The sequence below is a fragment of the Triturus cristatus genome, chromosome 12, assembly GCF_964204655.1.
Source record: "Triturus cristatus chromosome 12, aTriCri1.1, whole genome shotgun sequence".
Classification (NCBI taxonomy): domain Eukaryota; kingdom Metazoa; phylum Chordata; class Amphibia; order Caudata; family Salamandridae; genus Triturus; species Triturus cristatus.
This window is the reverse complement of record NC_140595.1, coordinates 610,343,717-610,364,974: the sequence shown is the minus strand read 5'-3', so window position 1 is coordinate 610,364,974 and position 21,258 is coordinate 610,343,717. Positions and strand designations below refer to the sequence as shown.

At 48.9% G+C, this 21,258-nt stretch overlaps 1 protein-coding gene across 1 annotated transcript in view; it reads left to right on the top strand.

Annotated features, from left to right (window-relative positions):
• The window catches only part of TCF25 (TCF25 ribosome quality control complex subunit), a 722,186-nt gene that overhangs the window by 479,260 nt on the left and 221,668 nt on the right, over positions 1-21,258 (top strand). Inside the window, exon 14 of the mRNA XM_085639175.1 lies at positions 1,689-1,847. Coding sequence (XP_085495301.1) covers positions 1,689-1,847 — 159 coding nt within the window. The remainder of the gene's footprint in view (positions 1-1,688; positions 1,848-21,258) is intronic.

Genomic DNA, 21,258 nt, shown 5'->3' with positions numbered 1-21,258 from the left:
TCTGCATGTATTCCTTTGGACAAAATCGGCCATGCTGCTACGTGAAAGAATCCTCAGTCTTTCACCCGGCACTACTGTTTGGATTTGGCAAACTACAGTGATGCAGCTGTACGACAAGCGGTCTTACGTCACGAGGACGGTGGTGGAAACGGTGACCATACCTGGGTTACCAGTGTTTGTTAAAAACGTTGGAACTGTATTTCGAGTAGCCTGAATGTTTTAAAGTGCTTCAATGTTTTTAAACTGTGTAATTGCTCTACACTTGCCCGCTAGATCCTTTTTGGGCTCTTAGGCTCTTTCAGCATATCCGCTGCCGCCTCGGTGGTTTTGCCGGGGAGCGGTCTAGCTTTTCGATCGCGAGTCAGCTGCTGCACAGCAGGGCTGATAGGAGGGCGGAGGGGAGGGGGGTGCTCACTTAAGCAGGCTGGAGCAGACGTGCAGCGGGTGTGCCAGTGGCACGCCAAAGACAAGCCTGTCTGCGCCCAAAGGGGTCCAGGTGCCAGGGCCCCTCGTCAAAGGTTGGTTTACACGGCGAAGGAATTGCGGGAACGAAAAGGTTTGTATAGCTCACCACCCCTGCCTGAACTCGCAAAGAGAAGCTAAGGATGGGTAATTTGCTACTTAGAAATGGGGAGACAGAGAGGAGATGTATTCAGGCATGTATTCAGGCTCTGAGATCGAAGGGTGCGGGAACGGGTGTCTCCTCTGGACTGATGGCCTTAATGCTAAACACATGGTCCATCCAGAAGCACAATCTGGAAATGTTCACGCTTCTACAGGAGGAAGAGCCAGATATCCTAGCAGTAACGGAAACTTGGATGGAGGATGGCTCAGGTCCTGATATAGGGGCAGCCCTCCCCCAGATTATGATGTCCTGACACATAACTGGCAGGGTGGGAAAAGAGGGGGTGGGGTGGCGGTGTTTAGCCGCAAGCATCTGACTACAGAAGGGATAGTAGCAGAAAGCCTGGATAGAGCAGAGGTCCTGGGGATAAAAATAAGTCTAAAGTCTTCCTGCCTGATAGTGGCAGTAGTATACCTATCCCGTCTTCGGCGCGGAACCTATTGGATCTCACAGCCGCGTTCGACATAGTGAACCATGCTCAGCTGCTGACCCTTATCCAGGAGTTGGGAATCTCTGGCGCGGTGTTTCAGTGGATTGCATCCTTCTTGAAGGATCAGACACAAAAGGTCCAGCTGGGGGGCTGTGTGTCCAGAGAAGGCACTTTGCCCTGTGGAGTCCCACAGGGTTCTGCGCTGTCCCCTCTGGTCGTTAATATCTATCTTCAACCTCTGGTGGCTGCACTAGCACAACTGGATTGTCAAGTGTTTAACTATGCGGATGCCAATGTAACCAAGTTTAGCAGGGAGCACAGGCACATTACTTCTGTTTTGCAGGGATAAGAATGCACAAAGTTATAAGTCCAGCAAATTAGGGTCCAGGACATGTGAAACACCTTGGGTGCACATGCAGAAAAGGCAGATTTCGTACACTGCTAAAACATGTTTGGAAGCTTTTGGCAACCGTTTCAGATACTGAGTGTTAATCAACTCTTTTGTAGTAGGAGATCGCCTGCTGTGTGGTATTTGCTCAAGATGTAACAGTAGACTTAAATTTGCCAGAACACAGTAGTTTAACCTAGCATGTTAATATTGAATGTGTAATAATACATGCTCCTTTTCCGTAGCCAGCCTACCGCTCTTACTCAGCTGGTGTCTCTATATCTGGGAAGGACTCGCAGCTTGTGGAAAGACCCTGCCATAATATCCTGGCTGGAAGTGAATGTTAGAGAAGTGTTGAGGATGGTTGACGCAAATGATCCTATCGTAGAGGAGTCTGCTAAGAAGTGAGTATGCATGTTCACTATTAACATGTTAACTTTGTCTTACAGCAAGGTCTGTAGTTTTTCTATCGCTGTAGAAAGGTTATTCTAAGAGGTTTGGATTCCTATTGGTAGTTGGTTCTTTGACATCTAAAGTCACTTAAGCATCACCTGCTTCTCCAGTCTTAGGTGGGAGTGGTGGGAGGGGGGATCCGTTTGCTCTTCCTTTATTTTTGAAACTTCAGCTTCAGCTCCACAATCATTTTGCATTATGTGATTCCCACTAACATTCATAAACACCTCTGCCTATGTGAATGACTCCTGAACACTTTATATGAGGAAATACTCCGTTTTTAAACATATGCATTCCTAAAGGCCAGTTTTATTAGTGGATAGACAATTAAACATTATAGGTAACAACCTCTGCAACTCTTCCAGTGTTCCCTCTGGAAAGAAAGAACTTGAACTGAACAGATGAGCCTCACTGCTTTAAAAAATGTGTACCTTTTCTGCCTGTTTAGCCAGCCAGACTGGAATTGTATCTCAGAAGTAACTGCTTTGTCAATAGGTAGTCGGTTCCATTTTCTTTTCTATGACATTAAGGCCTCTAAACAATGCACTCTGCTGTTCAGTTTCACTATTCAATAAATGTTGGTGCAAGTCATTCTAAGAATTTTCCATCGCAGTCATTTTCAAAGTAATTACCCTGCTTTCGCCATCGGTGAAGTGCCCTTCATGTGGCAAAAAGAAGTCTGATCCACATGCACTCTGACTCCTGTGTCCAATTTTTAAAGAGATACAGGGAAAATCTGATTCAGAGTTAATCAATATTCCACTAAAAGTCCCCTCAGTCTGCTGTTGCTGCTCTGTATACACCTCCGCGCTCTCCAAGCCACTTTAGAAACCGCTCTCAGTCCAGATGGTTTCAAGAAAAATGCAACAAGTATGCCTTTTTTGCTAACATGAGGTCACTAAGATGTTCAACATGGAATCACTTGTCACTAATCAGTTCAGCATTGCAGCAGTCATTGTTTAGACTCTGAGTGGAACAGCTTCAAGTAGACATACAGTGGCGATACCTATGATGTGAAGGAATAATTCTAGCTTCTTTACAAATCCCGGTTAAGAGACTCCTCTCTGTGTTTTGCTACCTGGTTATTAGGTACCAGAAGAGGTTGTTTCACCAGAGATAGCCTCTCAAAAGTGTCCTCATAAAATAAATTGTCCTCCTGCATCTGTACCAGAATAAAAAATACATTCATCTTTTCCATATGGATACCAGACATTCAGTACTGCCCCTTATAAGGGATTGGGACTTTCCAAACTACCCCAAAGACACAAAATAATTATATGGAGAGGGTATATACCTGATGTCTTGTACAAGGCCCTTTCCATAATTTCACCAGTGAATGACTGTAGGAAGCTGGCTCTATATATGCTATACCAAAATGAGGTATAGTGTGCACAGAGTCCAGTGGAACCCCAAAGGTAGGCTGAGGTAAAAGTAGATCACACTTTACTCTCTATTTGTGGTAGTGTGGGCGAGCGAGCAGTAAGGCTTTATCAGAGGTTTTTTTTAAGCATTTGTTGTACACACTCAGGCAGCAAATGTCACACACTCAAAAACTGAACTCAGACCATTTTTGTTTGTATCAAAAATATTATTTAGTTATATTTATTTTCTAGAACCAAGCAAGCCTGGTACAGGTAAGCAGGTAAGTGTAAATGGTACTTTTCAAGGCAGGTTGAACAATAGAAGCAAGTTGAATGAAAGTGACTTTGTTACTGATTTGTAAATCTTTTCAATACAGTGGAAATTACTGTTAGATTACTTTTGATAACTGTTCAGATTACTTTATGGATTACTTTTTCTACTCAGTGTGATATGCCTAGATATCACACTGGGACATTACCTAGAGAAAAGGCAAGTAAAACAGTTTTAGTTATTTGCCATTTTCAAGTTCTCATACTAAACCAACTCCCCACGCAGAACGATTTTCAAGGAAAAACATTCAAAGTATTCCTATGGAGAAAATGTGGTTATCGGTTAACAGATAAGTATTTGGTTGTGGGAGTTGGTATTTTGGGGTTAGCACCAAGGTTCCCCCAGGGTCAAGGATGCACTCTTGAAACACCCTCAGTGGCACTAGGGTGGCCGGGTGCAGAGTGCTGAGGCCCAATGTTATCCAATGGGGGATAGTGGGCCTCCGGTTGGTGGCTGCTCACAAGCAGGCCACAAGTTTGTGGGAGCAAAGCTCCTGGTGTTAGGTTCAGGGCAAAGGGGGATCCAAGTTAGCACCCAAAGGACACCCACAGCGGCACAGGGGCTGCTGGGTGCAGGGTGCTCGTTTGGCGTATGGTGCCCTGTTGTTTTCAATAGGCATTCTACATTTGCAAGAAAGACTGCAGGCTCGGGGACAAAGCTCTTCTGGAGGTGACCACTGGTTGGAGAGGTAAGTTGGGATGCCTGGGGATGCCGGGACACTGTCAGTTGGGCCACCCAAGGCCGTGGGACGTCTGGTGCAGGGGTGTCTTTAGGCGTCCGGTTTTCTTACCAGCTCCAGTCACGGTCAGGGGGATCCTCCTGAACGAGACTGCAGGCGTCGTTTGGAGAGTCGAGGCAGGTCAGAGATCACCCGATCTCGGGTCAGGATCACCGGGGAGACCTCGTGGTGTTGGGCTGCTCGAACGCGGACCATGGGCATTGGGTGCAGAGAGGTGCAGACTAGTGGATTTGGCCGGAGCCAGAGTCTTTGAGTGAGCAAATCCGTTGCTCACGGGAGACAGTCTTTCATTTGGAAGGCAGGGTAGGCCCTCTGGGTTCTTGAGCTTGATGGCTGCAGGACACACCAGGATTTCGCTGGAGCAGGTTTGAGGTGCGGACAGCCCGGTAGGGCTGGGGCCAAGTCAGTGGGTGTCCTCCTCTTCTTAGTTCAGCACGGCTTTTTCTGTCTTTCTTCTCTTCTTCTTCTTCTTGTTTCTTGTCTGAGGAGCCAAGGTTCAGGGTTGCCCCTAAATACTAGATTATGGGGCGTTACAGGTAGGTGAAAGTTTGGACCAGTGAGTCCCTTCCTTGGGGTGGGTACACCCCCTATTATGCAACCCCCCAGTGGGAGGGGGGCATATGCCTCACTCTGGTTGGCTGGGTCTCCCCATTTGCAAGATGGCAGGGACTGAGAGTTGTACTTCACTTCGCCTCGCCCATCTGAGGGGTGGGGTTGGCCAAGGTGGGCACACCTCCCTTCGTAACTTGGTTTTCCTGCCGATTCTCCCGCCCAAAGTGGGGGTCAGAACTGGTAGGGGCCAGTTGCTGGAAGCAGCAAAAGCCTGGGGTAGCTCACAAAGGCGGCAAGCCTTTGAAGCTTCCTCTTTGTGGACCCTGGCCATCCTGGGGGAGGATGCTTGGCACCTCGTCCCAGGATGTGCATTGTTTCAGACCCCCGAGAGCAGCAGGCTCTCGACCCAGGGGTCCAGAAACATGTCTGGTGGTGGCAGCTGGCGTGCAGCCTGGACACTAGTATTAGATCGTTTTTCAGGGGGCATCTCTGAGTGCATTTTTCACTAAATCCCACACTGGCATCAGTGTGGGTTTAATGTGCTGAGAAGTTTGATACCAAGTTTTCAGTAAAGCCATTGTAATGCTGTGGAGTTCTTAATATCGACTCTTCACTTTGTTCTGCACCAAAACACGCAGCCTGCAAAAGGGGGGGGGGGGGGGGTTGCACACGATCGTGGCGGGATACGGCCGATTCAGACGCTGCCCGTAGCTGAACGAACTTCTATTCATTAGACTTTCATCCATCGATTACTCGATTTGCGCCGATGTCCTCCCGTACGCGGCTTATCCAGTATTGGGGTATCTTTCATATATTCATATGTCTGAATAATTCACCGTCGCTGAGGCGGGAGTCCCCGGTGTAGGAGAGTAGGGTCTGCTTTCTATGTTCACCCCCACTTTTTGCTTTTGCTTTACTGGTTTTCGACTTAGATGTGGCTGTGGGCCTGCTAATCAGACCCACAGCCCTGCTGTTCTCTCTCTAAATTAATACTATGTACTTTAGGTGCATAACCCATTTGGATAGGATCACCTTATTGGCCCCTGTACAGTGTACCATAGGTACCCAGGGCATAGGTGTACCCTAGGCCTACCAGGGGCTGCAGCATGTAATATGCCACCCCTGGCCTGGCCTTCCATTCTGACACAACTGGCTGATCACTCAGCTGGGGCAAGGTCGTGTAATCACCCCTTGCTTAGGTGTAGTATTCCTATACCTAACTTACATATAGACACATGTGTACCTATCAGTCACTCCTATGGCAGGCCTTAACAATCCTGGAGGCAGAGTGCTTGGTAACATGTGAGATGGTGCTCTAGCATGAGCTGAGCCTGTCTGCAGCTTTCGGAACCAAGTCCTTATAGCTGTTCTATGATATAGCCTACCATATACTCTTAAAGTGCCTTATAATCTTAGACGGTTATGGTAACTATGGTTTGGCTTTATCGAAACATGTCGTGTAAGGTGTCTAACACTGTGGAATAATACCCCCATACCATTTCTGGACATGAGGATATTATTCCCCCCTTCTAGAGGGAAAGACATGTTAAAATCATACTTCACTGTTAGCCTCTGACCAAAGCCTCAGCATCACAAAATGGATGCTGCTGCCACGACACAAGTCTGACCTCCTGCAGCTGGGAGTGATCCCAGCCAGGGAGGCCTGGGCAATAGGTTTCCTGCTTGGGGAGGTGCTAGCACCTCCCCAGACAGCCTTTAGTGTATTGGGGCAGGGTGGGCTGAAAGGAATGAGACATGCCTGGAGCACACAAGGTGTTCCTTGCATAGTCCAGTTCAAACCGGCGCTGGGGCACTCCAGCCCCAGCTCTGGCGCGAAACTGGACAAAGGGAAGTGGGTGTAACCACCCCCTCCCAGGTCCCACCCATAAGGCGTGACCTAGCAGGTATCCCAGCCCCCCAGATTAGTATAAGAGTGGGAGTTGGGCCTCAAGACTTTAGATTATCCTGAACCTGCAACTTGAACAGAAACTCTGGACCTCCGACATTCGACGAAAGAAGAAGACTGAAGAATCTCCCTTGTGGCCAAGGAGTGGCTACCCTGTGCAAACAGGCACCATCAAGAGACTACCCTTTGCTTTGCCCACGTTCTACGAGGAACCGACTGCAGAGCCCGACCAGAGCCTTGACTTCCAGACTTCTCCGACCCTGATCCACATCCACAGCAAAGCTGAGATCCGTGGAGGCGACGAGCGACGTGGGACCGGCTACCTGGGAAAAGTGGCTAGTAACTTAAAGCGCAGCTTCTGAGGCACCCTCGAAGTTGTGCACCGGGGATTGAGAAGCCCCAACCCCAAGCACCATCTGCACCGAAGATCAGCCCCCCACACTCCACGAGTCCTGCGTGGGGCCCTTCTGCATTTTCCAGCTTGCCGCGTCTGTCTGGTTGCTTGCCCGCTGGCTGGTGGCCTTTGTGACGACGCACCCTGGAATCTTCTGCGCTGGTTTGGCTCCTCCAGACTGGCTCCCGCTTCTCTGCAAAGAAGAAGCACCCCAGACCTTCCTGGTCTGCATCAGAAGCAAGTCCTCCGTTCTTCGTGGGTTCAGCTTGCCAAGGCTTGGTGAGTCCTAGTCCAACTTCGACGCCGCCGACAGCAAGAGCCTTCGTGGGACAGCTCGCCTCCTGGTCCTGGTCGTCCTCGACGCTTCCTGGTCCTCCTGACTGCAGCGACAAGCTTCACCTTCACCTGCAATCTTCACGACATCGCCTGGTTCCTTCCTGGTTCCACGTGGTCACTGGCTAGTGACCTTGACTCTGTCCCTTCTGCTTGCAGGTCTCCTCTCTTCTTGATCCCAGCCTTGGGATCCACCGGACATTCTTCACTGACTGCCTGTCAGCATCTTTCTTCAGGCATCCATAGGAGTCGACGACGAAAACCGACGCATCTTCACCCCTATGCACCCGCAGCCTGTGGGCTAGGTAACTTGGGTACTCCGGTGCTCATCAGGATAGTGACTATCCTAGTGTCTAGTTTTCCAGTCTCGACTTCCTAGCTACTCCGGAAGTGTCCTAAATCTATCGTTTTCTAAACTGTACTATTGCTAGTGACTTTTACGCATTACGCGGGAGTGTTTCCACTCTGCACACGAATCCCGTGGGCCTCCCACTTCCTAACTAACGCTAGTGTAGTGTAGCCCCAGCGATTCCCTAGGCCTAGGCCTATTCTATTTCCGTGACAGTGGTCCTTATACCACTTACTTAGTATATGGTTTGCGTGGCCCCTAGGGCCTAACTGTATTACTTACCTGTGTGACTTAATGTATGCTTAAATAAGACTGTGTTGTACTTACCTCTAATCTCATAAAGAGTGCTGAGGGTTTGACTAGAATAAATACACTTTATTTTATATATATATCTGTTGTGGTGTCCTTTCATTTGGAATTCAAGGGATTATATATGGTATCACAGCTGGCTTCACATGCCATTCAGAGTTTAGCCTAAGACTGCTCTTGTCCATGCTACCACTAGGATAGCTGGTCTATAAGGTTGACTTTACAACCAATCACCATAAGGGTATTTGGACTGATATAAGGTGTACACTAGAACTAGTGACATCATACATCAGGCCAACTTCTCACATTGGTGAGCAGCGGTTGGGATCTGAGCTTGCTGTTGTAATACCATTGTAATCTTGAGATACTAAATTGAAAGATCACACAGATATTGTCTAGGTACATATAACATAGATTATAATACTTAAGTCCTACTGGACTTAGTAGTTGTAGGTTGAAGGGAGTAACACACCCTGACTACAACTACTAGAGAGGTTTAGTAGAAACAACTAGTGTAGGTAGGTGCACACACCACACCCTCACTAGATCATGTCTCTGAGAGGAGATCAAGTAGATGCTCTCTCAGGAGGGTCAGGTCTGCAAAAGACCCCCTCTAGATATGATACCTTAACATTCCAGGAGATGAGACACTTGTGTACCTCCAGAGGAATAAAACAGGGTGCAAACCCTACCCTCCTTCAGTTAAGACAACTCCTAGAGGAGTATGATACTCTTAGGGCATCTCAGGCAGGTACCCTAGGTACAGAGGAGGGTCTACCCACCACAGAGGAGTCAGATGGGGCTTCAGATGGAGAGGTAGACAGCCAGGGCCAAGTAGGAAGACTTAGCCAGGCTAACCTAAGTTTACATGGGAGTTTGCATGGGGTCCCCCCATACAGACCCACAAGTGGGCTTAACCAGAGAAACAGGAGGGACAGACCCCTTCAAGGGAATCCATCCACTCCCATGTCTCTAGCATCTCTAGTGTTTCCTCTCACAGGGGAATGACTTCCCCTGAGAGAAAGGAACATAAAGCCAGAATGAGGGAAGCTAATCTGAGGATTCAGAGGGAAGAACTTGCCCTTGCCAAGGAGAAGCTTGCTCTGGCTAGAGAGCAAAAGTTAAGTGGGTCAGAACCCACTGGTGGCAGCAATATCCCTAAGGATAGAGACAGGCACTATGATAATAGAGCAAGATTGTCCCTCCCTACAAGTGTGGGGATGACATCCACAAATGGATAACTGCTTTGGAGAGAGCTTGCAAAGTACAGCAGGTACCCCAAAGTCAGTGGGCAGCTATCTTGTGGCTCTCCTTCTCTGAGAAAGGTAGAGACAAGCTCCTCACAGTTAGTGATGAGGATGCAGATAATTACACTGTCCTGAAGAGTGCTCTGATTGATGGGTTTGGCCTAACCACTGAACAATACAGGTTGTTGTTCAGGGATACCCAGAAGACACAGACTCAGGACTGGACTGACTTTGTAGATTGTGCCACTAAGGCTCTGGAAGGCTGGCTAATGGGAAGTAAGGTTAAGGACTATACAGGATTGTATAATTTGATCATGAGAGAGCAAATACTTAACAATTGTCAAAACCAGCTATTGCATCAACACCTGATTGATTCTGATCTGACTTCTCCCCAAGAATTGGGAAAGAAGGCAGATAGATGGGTCAGGACTAGAGTTAAGCAGAAAAACCAGAACCAGGGCGGTGATCAGAAAAAGGCAGACCAGAAGGGTAATGATCAGAAACAAAAAGACCAGAAGTCTTCACCAGGCCCCCAAAAGGCTCAGGGGGAGGGTGGTCCCAAAAAGGATAAAAAGAAAGATGGCCAAAAGAAACCATGGTGCAACTATTGTAAGTCCAACTCACATTGGTTTAGTGAGTGCACCAAAAAGGATAAGCCCCCAGCCACCATTGCCCCTAAGGCAACTGTACCCCCTAGTTCAGCTGTAAGTGGTGGTTCCCAGCAAAAGGGTGTAGTAGGGTTAACCCTGGGAACTGAGGAGCATTCTGGCCTAGTCAGAGTACCTACTCAGGCTGTTCTGATCTGTGATGGGGACTTAGCTTTGTCCTCTACTGTAGGCCCCAGTAACCTGGGCAAGTACAGACAGACTCCTTTTATCAACCAAAGAATGGCTCAGGCCTACAGGGACACTGGAGCTAGTGTCACAATGGTGACACCTGCTTTTGTGGACCCTGGACAGATCATACTAGGTGAGAATTACCTAGTGACCAACGCTAGCAATGCCACTACCTCCCATAGTGTGGCTATTGTTAACTTCTCCTGGGGAGGGGTAACTGGCCTCAAGAAAGTTGTTGTTAGTTCAGACCTTCCTGTAGAGTGTTTACTGGGCAATGATCTTGAAACTTCAGTTTGGTCTGAAGTGGAGTATAGGACCCATGCAGAAATGCTGGGGATAGATGCACATGTCCTTGCTGTGACCAGGTCACAGGCCAAAAAGTGCACCACTGAACAAGTGCTGGATCCTGAAACTATGGACCAGTCACAACCCAAGAGAAAGAGCAGTAGGGTTAAGGCTGTGCCTTCCCCCCTGCCTCAGGTGGTGGATCAGCCCTCTCAGGAGGATGATTCTGAGAGCCCTGAAGGAACTGTCCTAGAAGAACTTGAACCTGATCAGGTTGAGTTTCTTGGGACAGGGGGACCTTCAAGGGCAGATCTGAGGCAGGCTCAATTAGACTGCCCCTCTCTTGAACCCCTCAGACAGCTGGCTGCTGCTGAGGCTGCAGGGAATGCTCAAGGTACCCATAGAGTGTATTGGGATGAAGGGCTACTGTATTCAGAGGCTAGAGACCCCAAGCCTGGTGCATCCAGGAGGTTGGTCATACCACTGAAGTTCAGAGGCTTCCTTCTTACCTTGGCCCATGATATTCCCCTTGCAGGACATCTAGGCCAGAACAAGACTTGGGACAGGCTTGTCCCTCACTTTCACTGGCCCCATATGTCAGAAGATACTAAGGAGTTTTGTCGCTCCTGTGTCACCTGCCAAGCCAGTGGCAAATCAGGTGGTACCACAAAGGCCCCCCTCATACCACTACCTGTGGTGGGGGTCCCCTTTGAAAGAGTGGGCATAGATATTGTAGGACCAATGGACCCACAAACAGCATCTGGGCACAGATTCATACTGGTGATAGTGGACCATGCCACCAGGTACCCAGAAGCAATTCCCCTGAGGACCACAACAGCTCCTGTTGTGGCAAGGGCCCTGCTTGGAGTATTCTCCAGAGTGGGCTTTCCAAAGGAGGTCATTTCTGACAGAGGTGCCAACTTCATGTCAGGATACTTGACTGCAATGTGGAAGGAGTGTGGTGTTAACTACAAGTTCACCACACCCTATCACCCACAGTGCAATGGGCTTGTTGAGAGATTCAACAAGACCCTAAAGGGAATGATAAAAGGATTACCAGACAAGCTTAGGCGAAGATGGGACATCCTTTTACCCTGCCTTCTGTTTGCTTACAGAGAGGTCCCACAAAAGGGGGTTGGCTGCAGCCCTTTTGAGCTTTTGTTTGGGCATCCTGTAAGAGGACCCCTGTGTTTGGTGAAGGAAGGATGGGAGAGACCTCTCAGACAACCCAAACTAGACATAGTGGATTATGTACTTGGTCTCCGCTCCAGGATGGCAGAGTATATGAAGAAGGCTTCTAAAAACCTTGAGGCAAGCCAAGAACTCCAAAAAGCTTGGCATGACCAAAAGGCTGTACTGACTGTTTACCAGCCAGGACAGAAAGTGTGGGTGTTGGAGCCAGTGGCCCCAGCAGCACTCCAAGACAAATGGTCTGGACCCCACACTATTGTTGAGAAAAAGGGAGACGTCACCTACTTGGTGGACCTTGGGACTCCCAGAAGCCCCCACAGGGTGCTTCATGTCAACAGATTAAAGGCATATGTTGACAGGGCAGACATGGGGCTACTCATGGCTACAGATGAGGGGCAGGAGGAAGAGAGTGACCCTCTCCCAGACCTGTTGACTCAGAACCCTGATGATGGCTCAGTTGATGGTGTGGTCTTTTCTGACAGCCTCACTGTCCATCAGCAACAGGACTGCAGACAAGTTCTGCAATCCTACAGACATATGTTCTCTCTGACCCCAAGTCAGACAAACTGGTGCACCCATGAGGTGGACACTGGTGACAGTCTGCCTGTGAAGAGTAAAATCTACAGGCAACCTGACCATGTCAGGGACTGCATAAAAGTTGAGGTACAAAAGATGTTGGAGCTGGGAGTCATTGAACCTTCAGAGAGCCCTTGGGCTAGTCCTGTAGTTCTTGTGCCAAAACCTCACACCCAAGATGGTAAGAGAGAGATGAGGTTTTGCGTGGATTACAGAGGTCTCAATGCTGTCACTAGGACAGATGCCCACCCAATACCTAGGGCAGATGAGCTCATTGACAGACTGGCAGCTGCTAAGTTTTTGAGCACATTTGACCTGACAGCAGGCTACTGGCAAATCAGACTAGCTGAGAGTGCAAAGGCCAAAACTGCTTTCTCGACCCCAGGAGGACATTATCAATTTGTGGTAATGCCCTTTGGTTTGAAGAATGCACCTGCCACTTTCCAAAGGTTGGTGAATCAAGTCCTTACTGGGTTGGATGATTATTGTGCAGCTTATCTGGATGATATTGCTGTCTTTAGCTCCACCTGGGAGGATCACCTGGTCCACCTGAGGAATGTTTTAGAGGCCCTGCAAAAGGCAGGCCTCACTATCAAGGCCACTAAGTGCCAGATAGGGCAGAGCAAGGTTGTATACCTGGGCCACCTGGTTGGTGGGGGTCAGGTTCAACCACTGGAGAGCAAGATCCAGACCATAAAGGACTGGGCTCCTCCAACTACCCAGACTCAGGTCAGAGCTTTCTTGGGCCTGACTGGGTACTACAGAAAGTTTGTTAAGAACTATGGGTCCATAGTGACACCACTTAATGACTTGACCTCCAAGAAGATGCCAAAGAAAGTTCAGTGGACAGTAAGCTGTCAAAAAGCATTTGATGACCTGAAGCAGGCTATGTGCAGTGCACCTATTCTGAAAAGTCCAGACTACTCCAAAGAGTTCATTGTCCAGACAGATGCTTCTGAGTTAGGTGTGGGAGCTGTTCTTTCACAACTGAATGTAGACGGTCAAGACCAGCCCATTGCTTTTATAAGTAGAAGGCTGACCCCTAGAGAGAAACGTTGGTCAGCTATTGAGAGGGAGGCCTTTGCTGTGGTTTGGGCCCTGAAGAAGCTGAGGCCATACTTGTTTGGCACTCACTTCAAGATTCAGACAGACCATAAGCCCCTCTTGTGGCTAAATCAGATGAAGGGTGAAAATCCCAAACTTCTTAGGTGGTCCATTTCCCTACAGGGGATGGACTTCACAGTGGAACATAGACCTGGGACTGACCATGCCAATGCAGATGGACTCTCCAGATATTTCCACTTAGAACATGAAGACTCAACTGGTCAAGGTTAGTTTAATGTCCCTAAGTTTGGGGGGGGGGGGGTTGTGTAGGAGAAGAGGGTCTGCTTTCTATGTTCACCCCCACTTTTTGCTTTTGCTTTACTGGTTTTCGACTTAGATGTGGCTGTGGGCCTGCTAATCAGACCCACAGCCCTGCTGTTCTCTCTAAATTAATACTATGTACTTTAGGTGCATAACCCATTTGGATAGGATCACCTTATTGGCCCCTGTACAGTGTACCCTAGGTACCCAGGGCATAGGTGTACCCTAGGCCTACCAGGGGCTGCAGCATGTAATATGCCACCCCTGGCCTGGCCTTCCATTCTGACACAACTGGCTGATCACTCAGCTGGGGCAAGGTCGTGTAATCACCCCTTGCTTAGGTGTAGTATTCCTATACCTAACTTACATATAGACACATGTGTACCTATCAGTCACTCCTATGGCAGGCCTTAACAATCCTGGAGGCAGAGTGCTTGGTAACATGTGAGATGGTGCTCTAGCATGAGCTGAGCCTGTCTGCAGCTTTCGGAACCAAGTCCTTATAGCTGTTCTATGATATAGCCTACCATATACTCTTAAAGTGCCTTATAATCTTAGACGGTTATGGTAACTATGGTTTGGCTTTATCGAAACATGTCGTGTAAGGTGTCTAACACTGTGGAATAATACCCCCATACCATTTCTGGACATGAGGATATTATTCCCCCCTTCTAGAGGGAAAGACATGTTAAAATCATACTTCACTGTTAGCCTCTGACCAAAGCCTCAGCATCACAAAATGGATGCTGCTGCCACGACACAAGTCTGACCTCCTGCAGCTGGGAGTGATCCCAGCCAGGGAGGCCTGGACAATAGGTTTCCTGCTTGGGGAGGTGCTAGCACCTCCCCAGACAGCCTTTAGTGTATTGGGGCAGGGTGGGCTGAAAGGAATGAGACATGCCTGGGGCACACAAGGTGTTCCTTGCATAGTCCAGTTCAAACCGGCGCTGGGGCACTCCAGCCCCAGCTCTGGCGCGAAACTGGACAAAGGGAAGTGGGTGTAACCACCCCCTCCCAGGTCCCACCCATAAGGCGTGACCTAGCAGGTATCCCAGCCCCCCAGATTAGTATAAGAGTGGGAGTTGGGCCTCAAGACTTTAGATTATCCTGAACCTGCAACTTGAACAGAAACTCTGGACCTTCGACATTTGACGAAAGAAGAAGACTGAAGAATCTCCCTTGTGGCCAAGGAGTGGCTACCCTGTGCAAACAGGCACCATCAAGAGACTACCCTTTGCTTTGCCCACGTTCTACGAGGAACCGACTGCAGAGCCCGACCAGAGCCTGGACTTCCAGACTTCTCCGACCCTGATCCACATCCACAGCAAAGCTGAGATCCGTGGAGGCGACGAGCGACGTGGGACCGGCTACCTGGGAAAAGTGGCTAGTAACTTAAAGCGCAGCTTCTGAGGCACCCTCGAAGTTGTGCACCGGGCATTGAGAAGCCCCAACCCCAAGCACCATCTGCACTGAAGATCAGCCCCCCACACTCCACGAGTCCTGCGTGGGGCCCTTCTGCATTTTCCTGCTTGCCGCGTCTGTCCGGTTGCTTGCCCGCTGGCTGGTGGCCTTTGTGACGACGCACCCTGAAATCTTCTGCGCTGGTTTGGCTCCTCCAGACTGGCTCCCGCTTCTCTGCAAAGAAGAAGCACCCCAGACCTTCCTGGTCTGCATCAGAAGCAAGTCCTCCGTTCTTCGTGGGTTCAGCTTGCCAAGGCTTGGTGAGTCCTAGTCCAACTTCGACTCCGCCGACAGCAAGAGCCTTCGTGGGACAGCTCGCCTCCTGGTCCTGGTCCTCCTGACTGCAGCGACAAGCTTCACCTTCACCTGCAATCTTCACGACATCGCCTGGTTCCTTCCTGGTTCCACGTGGTCACTGGCTAGTGACCTTGACTCTGTCCCTTCTGCTTGCAGGTCTCCTCTCTTCTTGATCCCAGCCTTGGGATCCACCGGACATTCTTCACTGACTGCCTGTCAGCATCTTTCTTCAGGCATCTATAGGAGTCGACGACGAAAACCGACGCATCTTCACCCCTATGCACCCGCAGCCTGTGGGCTAGGTAACTTGGGTACTCCGGTGCTCATCAGGATAGTGACTATCCTAGTGTTTAGTTTTCCAGTCTCGACTTCCTAGCTACTCCGGAAGTGTCCTAAATCTATCGTTTTCTAAACTGTACTATTGCTAGTGACTTTTACGCATTACGCGTGAGTGTTTCCACTCTGCACACGAATCCCGTGGGCCTCCCACTTCCTAACTAACGCTAGTGTAGTGTAGCCCCAGCGATTCCCTAGGCCTAGGCCTATTCTATTTCCGTGACAGTGGTCCTTATACCACTTACTTAGTATATGGTTTGCGTGGCCCCTAGGGCCTAACTGTATTACTTACCTGTGTGACTTAATGTATGCTTAAATAAGACTGTGTTGTACTTACCTCTAATCTCATAAAGAGTGCTGAGGGTTTGACTAGAATAAATACACTTTATTTTATATATATATCTGTTGTGGTGTCCTTTCATTTGGTATTCAAGGGATTATATATGGTATCACAGCTGGCTTCACATGCCATTGAGAGTTTAGCCTAAGACTGCTCTTGTCCATGCTACCACTAGGATAGCTGGTCTATAAGGTTGACTTTACAACCAATCACCATAAGGGTATTTGGACTGATATAAGGTGTACACTAGAACTAGTGACATCATACATCAGGCCAACTTCTCACACCCGGTAAATAAAAAAGTAGTGCCAAAACATTAGTAGTAGGCCCAAAGAAAAGGCCTAAAGCCTAGATCTTAGTAGCCTATCTACCTCATTATGCAAAAGAAACCAAGAATTTGGTAACAACCAATCAGACACCAGCACCCTTCTAGAACCCTCTCAGCAGAGCCAGTTCTCCTCAGATTTTCACCGCACGTCGTGTGGAAGAGAGTCTCCCTTAGTGCCTCTCAGTTTTCAACTTGCTACAGCATGTCTGACAAGAAGGCCTTGTTTAAATCCTGCAGGACTTGCGCCAAGAAGAGGGTCCATGTTGATGATCAACATTTGGACTGCATCTACTGCCTCTATCCTAAACATGAGGCAAGAGATTGCAAGATTTGCCGCACCTTCCCTACTAAGACTCTTAGGGATAGGGAGGCGAGAGTGCTTTTGTGACTCAAATCCTCTTCGGCTGAGGAGGATGACAGAGCCTCTACTTCTAGCAAGAGAGGTAGATCACAGGACAGCTCTTCCAGTGAGGGAAAGAAGCGCCAGAAATCTCACCATTCTACTTCTGGTTCTGTTCAGAGAAGTCCCAAAATTTCCTCTGAATCAGCGCACTCTCCTCAGGATTCTACGATCAAGGCTACGACGCAAACTGTGAGTAAAAGCCTTTCAAAATCTCTGGCTTTCTCTCCACCTGCGATTTCTGTCACCTCATCTGCTCCTTCATTGACTGAAACAATCTCGACGACGGCCATTACCTCACCTATTCTGTCTACGAGGATTACTATCCTCTCAAAAAAGCCCGTCGACGTGTCGTCGATGAAGCCAGCATTGACGATGCCAGCGACGAGCCTTTCATCGTCGAAAAGAGGAGCGTCGTCGAAGGTCCTGTGGACGACGACCCCGTCGACGTCGAGCTCGTCGACGAAGACCCCGTCGACGTCAAGGTCGTCGACGAAGACCCCGTCGACGACGACGATCCCGTCTACGAAGAACCCGTCGACAACGATGACCTCGTCGACGAAGACGATCTGCAAGTCCGTCGACGATAGCCCCGTCGACAACGACTTCGTCGACGATGGACACTAAAAATCTACTACCATCGCCTGGAGATTTACCGGTTCAGCCTCAGACTCTTGTAATGGCGCCCGCTGATTCCACTCCTATTTCCACCAGGAGTTTTCAGCTAAAGACTTTTCAACGACAGGAATGTAGTGATATATCACCGCTTACCCCCTCACGTCTCCTAGAAACATATGTGCAGGGTGAGGATTATGAGGATGACGAGGATGAAGGGCCCTTTGGGATCGCTCGCCATCCTTCTGAACTGCACATCAAGTGTCAAGATGACGATGATGAAGAAGAGGAGGACAATTATCAGGGGCATTACTATCAGGAAGATATAGTCATTCCGCATCATAGACCTTCCTACAGACAACCTCGTCAGAGTGAGATGTCACATCTGCCTCCGACTTTAATTCAGGACTTGCAAGCAATGCTTGCAGATTATAAGCAGCGTTTTCCATCGAAGCCAGCCACTCCACAGGTTCCGCGGACTGCGCCGCAGCCGGACCCATTGCCTTTGCCTGAGGATCCAGCTCCAACACCTCAACTGCCTGACCCTCCACAGGACCCGCGTCAGGGTCAAGATTCAACCTCTGAAGAGGAATTCGAAGAGGGCGAGCTACCAGACCCAGCAGACCCTTGGGATTCTTATATCATCCCTATGCCTTCGCCACCCACCCCTCTACCATCTGATTCGCCCCCAGAGGATATAGGGGGATTCCATAACCTAATGCAGCGCGCTGCGACCAGGTTCCACTTGCCAGTTACCATTGAACAGTCTGACTGTTTTCTTCACGATTTTAAAGAGGAGTCAAGGAAGGTTACGAGGGCTATCCCTATCATTGACTACATTTGGAAGGAAGGAGTTAAGATTATGAAAAAACCCAGCATCAGTGCCAGCGGTGCTTTCACGGATTGACAAAAAATACCGTGCTCCTGCCGACAGTCCTTCCTGTCTCATTGGCCAACCTCGGCCAGATTCGGTTATCTCACAGGCATCCCAACAAAAATCAAAAAATCCGGCAGCACCTGTCACTACACCGCCGGATAGGGAAGGACGACGCCTGGATTTGATTGGCAAAACATTTTCAACTATGGCAGCTGCATCCATCAGGGCAGCCAACTCGTTGGCCATAATAGGGCGTTATGACCGCCAGATGTGGTCAGAAATGGCAAGCTTTATTGATCTCATCCCAGAGGACAACAGACAAGATGCTCGGAAGATTTTGTTGGAGGGTGAGCGTGCAGCATCAGAGACTATCGACTGCGCTCTGGATATTGTAAATACTAATTTCCGTGAGTTGGCTGGTGCAGCTGTTCTTAGACGCCAGGGTTGGCTTAAGGCTACCACGTTCAGACCAGAAGTCCAAACAAAAATATTGGATATGGCCTATGATGGCGAGTCATTGTTTGGAAAGCATATAGATGATGCACTCCAAGCAATAAAGACCGATACTGATACCGCAAGATCATTGGGCTCCTTGCAGTACAAACGAGGTACTTTCAGAGGCGCAAGAGGCCGTGGATTTTCATCCAGAGGAGGTTATCACACCCAACAGAATAGGTACCAGCCACAGTATCGACAGTCATATCAATCTTTCTACAGACAAACCAACACATCTGGTTTCTCTCGTCAAGGCGGACGAAAAAGATCGCAGAATCAGGGAAGAGACACCACAAGAAAGCAATGATTTCTGCAGGGCGCCTTCCACCCCCTTTTCCCTCCCTGTGGGTGCGAAAATTTCAACTTTTGTGAACAAGTGGCAGGAGATTACGTCGGACCAGTGGGTTCTGGACCTGGTTCTCAACGGTCATACCTTAGAGTTTGTCACCAAGCCACCCAACACACCACCCAAGGGACCCCCTCCCCCTCGTCTTCACTTACTATTCAAAGAAGCTTTAACGATGCTCCTCAAGAATGCAATCGAGAAGATTCCTACATTTCAAAAAGGGACGGGTTTCTATTCCCGCTTTTTTCTCATCAAGAAGAAATCAGGGGAGTGGCGTCCGATCTTAGACCTTCGCAATCTGAACAGATTCCTCAAAAAGCAGGGATTTCGCATGGTCACTCTGCAAGAAATTCTAGGTTGCCTCAACGAGGAAGATTTTCTAGCTTCTTTAGATATGGAAGATGCTTACTTTCACATCCCAATACATCCGAAGCATCGCAAGTATCTTCGCTTCACAGTGGCAGGCGCCCATTACCAGTTCAAAGTGCTCCAGTTTGGGCTAAAATCTGCACCAAGGATATTTACGAAGTGCCTAGCCCCGGTGGCAGCAGCGTTACGATCCCAAGGAATCCAAGTCTTCCTGTATTTAGACGACTGGTTGATAAAAGGTCCTTCGCAAAGCTCAGTCAAGGCTGCCGTGACAACATCTCTTCGTCTGTTCCACTCTCTGGGGCTTACGGTGAACAGGAGCAAATCTCAATTACATCCAAGCCAGATACTTCCTTTTCTGGGAGCTTTACTAGACACCGTCCGCTGCAAAGCATTCTTATCTCACGAACGGCAGGTTCGTCTTCAAAAGTTAGCAATCCTGATTTCCAAAAGAAAGTCAGTTTCTGTCCGGATGTTCGCGTCGCTCCTAGGGATGTGCTCCTCTGCAATACACCTCGTCCCTCTGGCTCGGCTCCGGATGCGACCCTTGCAGGAGGAATTACACCTTCAGTGGCAGCAGGCGACGGGTTCCTTCGACGACATCCTCAAAGTCACTTCAGGCATGAAGAGCGCTCTAAGTTGGTGGTCCCACATACCCAACTTAGCAGAAGGGCTCACTTTCATACAGAAGATTCCAGACTTTGTACTCACTACGGATGCTTCCATGGAAGGATGGGGAGGTCATCTCCAAGACTTACAGATACAGGGGAAGTGGTCTCCAGAGTACAAGAACAAATACATCAACAGTCTGGAATTGCGAGCAATTTTCCTGTCTCTTCAAGCTTTCCTTCCAAGGATTGCAGGTTCTTCGGTTCTGGTTCTGACCGACAATACCACCAGCATGTTTTACGTGAACAAACAAGGAGGAACAAGATCAGCAACTCTGTCCACAGAGGCTCAGGAGTTGTGGGAATGGGTCACACTCCACAACATATCCCTCAGAGCAGAGCATGTCAGAGGTCTCTGCAATACATTAGCGGACACGCTCAGTAGATCCCAATCGGATTGCCACAAATGGGAGCTGGAGCAAGCTCAAGTGCTCAGAGTATTCAGAGCTTGGGGAACACCGTCACTGGATTTGTTCGCCACAAAAGAGAACAAGAAATGCCGCTTTTATGCCAGCAGATACCCTCAACAGGGGTCAAGGGGGAATGCCCTGTCCATGCGATGGTCAGGGATTTGTGCTTACGCTTTTCCTCCGATACCTCTAATACCGAGGGTCATACACAAAATGAAGTTGGAGGGCTGTCGTCTCATCTTGATTGCACCCAGATGGCCACGCCAATACTGGTTTCAGGAGCTTCTATTACTATCTCAGGACCAGCCGATTTGTCTTCTCCCGACGCCCACAATGCTGTCAAGGAACAGAGGTCAGGTTCTCCACCCAGACCCTCAATCCCTACATTTACACGCATGGCTCCTGACTTCTTAGAATTCAAGGACCTAAATATCCCTCAAGACTGTAGGGATATATTAACAAAATCACGAGCTCACAGCACGATAAAAACTTACTGTCTAAAATGGAAACGATTTTGCTGTTGGTGTGAAACAAACCAGGTGCACCCGGTGGACGCTCCTGCAAAACTGGTCCTCCCTTATTTGTTACACCTGGCAAGATCTGGACTTTCTTTCCCTTCAGTCAAAGTCCACTTGGCTGCACTTTC